A 3,453-nucleotide genomic window follows, 5' to 3' on the forward strand; every position below is an offset into this window, starting at 1 on the left:
AAATCTACATGCAAGCCGTGTTAAAATAGAATACCTGTGGAATCTTGAACTGCGCTTTTATAGGCTGAGACCGTCTTTGTTTGGGCCGTAGCTACAAATTCTCAGATTATAGATATTTTTTTGTAAATTAAGAATATGTGGTATTTTTTCTCCCCCATTGCAACGCACGAGTGTTTTTGCTAGTAATATTAAGAATAATTGTGTGGATCATTTGATGCAGACCAAGGGTTTGAACCTCCTTTTAGAAAAGAATAAAAAAAAGCAACAGTGTAGCACTTTCGTTGTTGCCCGGTACCGGCATGCTGTGGGTGTGGTTCCTTTGGTGAAGGCATGTGCGGGCGCCTTCCTAGAAGCTGTTGGTGTAGCCGCCAACCGCGGCTCCGGTACTTGGTGTTGACTTGATCCACGTCTTGCATCCGTCGGTCGTCGTCACGGGCCTCCGGTATATCAGTATTCTTCTCGCCCGGGCTCCCACTCCCAGTACTGCACTGCACGCGGTGTTTTTCTCTCCCCCCTGCCAATCTCATTCTAATCCAACCAAACCAATGACGTCCATCCATCCACAAAGTAGCAGCATGGCGGGGCCGGGGCGGCTTGTTGCCGTGCCGGAGTTGAGCTCCGCAGCTGCCTCCCCGCCGCGTGACGGCCTCTACCGCGACTGGATTCGGACGGTCGCCGTGTCCGGAGCGCAGAGGAGATCAACCATCTTGGGTCATAGCGGATCCAGCTACTCCACTGCTTCCAGTTCCTGCCCGTCCAACAACTCCGGCCACTCCTCCGGTTCAGCGTCCGCCGTTGCGCTGGAGCGCTTGGGCAACCAAGAGCTCAGGGGGATTGCTCACCGAATGGTCAGCGACGGGTACGCCCAGCGCATGGTTGAAGCATTCGTCCGCGCATCTCCTGCGCCAGAATTCCAATTCGTTGGTATCCCGGACCATGCTCTGATAAATTGGTTCTCCGAGCTCGACGTCGACTGGGTTCTCCAAATCGACGACGAGCATGGCTTACGGCGGCTGCTTCGAGACAAGTTGGCGACGACGCAAGACTTGGTCGACAAGTGGATCCGGGCTCTTACCATAATTGCCGCCAGTATCACTGAGTTGGTATGCGCCTTCTACAGGACGCCAGCGGTCACAGTGTTTGGCAAAGCGAGCATCACCAAAATGCTCGATGTCGTGGATGTCATCATCACCGTTGTCGAAGCGGAGAAGCTACAGGTCGTGCTTGACATGTTTACATGTGTCTGTGGTGCGTCGCACATGTTAAGCATTTTCAACGAGATAGGCGGCCTGTTCGAGAGACAAGCAAAGAGGCTAAGTGAGATCACAGTAAGCACGATGGAGGAGGTGAGGACACTCGTGGAGGAAGATGACTCATGGGCTATCGAGATCTCGCGAGGAGGAGGCGAGGTTCACAAGAACACTCGGCTCATCATGGATTGCGTCGTATCCATGCAGAATGCACGGACTTCAATGCAAAACTCTGCACCGAGCCAGAGTGCTGAAAACCTTCGTAGCGTGATTGATGGCACAATTGATGATGAGACTTTTTACGGTACATCAATTTAATTAGGGCCGTTTATTTCTATGATTCGTATGGTTCAGATTAGGCAATACTACATCAGATTTTCAGTAGTATATTGAGTAATTAGGGATGTTTTGGGTAGTTTACTGTTAACCAATCCCGTAGGCAGATTCCCTTCAGAATCAAGCGGGCGGCAGAGCTGGAATTTCACGGAGTCGTCAGCGTTCATTAGGTCCGTTTTGCTCCGTCGCCATCGTGAGAGGCTACCCGGCCATCGCCAGCCCGCCCTGTGCCATCGCCAACGTCCAGCCCGCCCCGCGCCGGCCCACCGCCCCACGACTGCATGGACGCCACCTCGTGCCCCGTATCCATATACTGGGGCAACGCCCTCCGCCTCTCTCCCCCTCTACCCTCTTCTTCGCTACCTCCACTTTCCTCCGTTATCTGCCAGCGCATGCTGCGGCCGGCCTGCTGCTCGGCGTGCGGGTGGCATACGTGGCGTGCGTAGTCCTCTCTGTGGATGTGCTTGTCCGCCGTGCTGCGTGTCGTCTGTGTGTGATGCCCGTTCGTGTGTGGTGCTGTTACGTGATATGTGCTTGTGTCTGCTATACTGCTGCTAGTGCTATGCCTTTGTGTAAAATCTTGGATCAGTGGGCGCCGGTGTACGTACGAGGGCAAGAGAGGAAGGCAAGAGAGGAAGCGATCTCAGGGCGCCGGCCGAAGTGCGTGCAGACTGGGAGAGGGCCGCCGGGTGGGGCGGGGCAGCTGCGTCGTCGCTGGGACGCATCACGCATGGGAGGAAGATCTTGAGGGGCGGCGGAGGGAGGCTGTTCGACGTAGAGCGGCCGATTACTACTCCCAAACTCTAATAGTTAATTACCGAAATGTCCTGGCGCAAAAAATTTAGGAATTGATATTGGCCGTTGGATCAATTATATACTACCCACTTTTTCCGGTAGTATGATGCACCGTAAAAACTCTCTTGATTATCTGAAGGATCTGCTCTTCACAAAATCAGAGTCATGCTCGGATCAAGGCCTCCGGTACCTGTTCCTGCTCAACAATTCCTATTTCGTAGCTCATATGCTCTCTGAGTCATCATCATCTCCTGCATACCTAAATCAATTGCATTATTGTGAGAAGTACATGGATAGTTATCTCGATGTTTCTTGGAGACATGTACTCGCCTGCATACCAAAATCGAGATTTCCTGGACCGATCCATTGTTGGATAAACACGTCTTCGTTGGTGAAATTTGAGTTGGCGTTTCGCAAGACATACCAGACTCAGAAGTTGTGGAAGGTTCTGGACCCTTGGCTCAGAGATGCGCTGCGGAGAGCTATCATTGAGAGAGTCATTACAGGTTATCGCAACTACCTGGAGGAGCATCCGGAGCTAGAGAAACACATTGGCCGCGAAAGCAGTAGTCCTGAAGTTTTGGAGGAGATGTTGGGAGAGCTATTTGAAGGATGAAAACAGCTTGAGTTATGGAACAGGCTCACCAGGCAGATGAGGCCAGAGTAATGTTTCATCATTACAGTTGGATTTTTTTTTTCATTTTCATTTGAAGTGAAGTTGTACTCTGAATTTTGTTGGTACCTTAATAAGCGCCAGATACTATATCAATTGGGCACCAGCTGCGGGTGTGTTTTTTACTGTGATTCCGTATCAGATCCTTCCACATTCTGCTCGTGTGTGAATTCCATACATAGATAATTGCCATGTTTAGTTCTGATTATGCAACATCATCACATCTATTTTTGTCTAATTCAGTACAAGTTCAGCTTTGCAGATGCCAAGACCTTTTTATAGATCTGTTATGATGGGTATGATGCGTATGGCGCTGGTCTGCACCGGGGTTCTTCGTCCACCGGAGGGGGCCGTGGCTATGCTTGGGTGGACAATGACAATGATAACCGGGGTTTCCAA

General features: G+C 51.1%; 1 protein-coding gene across 1 annotated transcript; it reads left to right on the forward strand.

Annotated features, from left to right (window-relative positions):
- Window positions 1-495: 495 nt before the first annotated feature.
- Window positions 496-3,017, forward strand: LOC119368774. Its single transcript, XM_037633935.1, has 2 exons — window positions 496-1,532; window positions 2,503-3,017. The coding sequence occupies exons 1-2, from the start codon at window positions 546-548 to the stop codon at window positions 2,995-2,997; spliced, it is 1,482 nt and encodes a 493-aa protein (XP_037489832.1). The 5' UTR covers window positions 496-545; the 3' UTR covers window positions 2,998-3,017.
- The last annotated feature ends 436 nt before the right edge of the window (window positions 3,018-3,453 follow it).

The sequence above is a fragment of the Triticum dicoccoides genome, chromosome 2B (assembly GCF_002162155.2).
Source record: "Triticum dicoccoides isolate Atlit2015 ecotype Zavitan chromosome 2B, WEW_v2.0, whole genome shotgun sequence".
Lineage (NCBI taxonomy): Eukaryota > Viridiplantae > Streptophyta > Magnoliopsida > Poales > Poaceae > Triticum > Triticum dicoccoides.

What these genes read in the sequence shown, in the direction of transcription:
- LOC119368774 (XM_037633935.1), top strand. Translation starts at nt 546, where the DNA reads ATGACGTCCATCCATCCACAAAGTAGCAGCATGGCGGGGCCGGGGCGG. An exon ending in GTAGCGTGATTGATGGCACA is followed by an intron (nt 1,533 to 2,502) that starts ATTGATGATGAG and finishes CACCGTAAAAAC; the next exon opens with TCTCTTGATTATCTGAAGGA.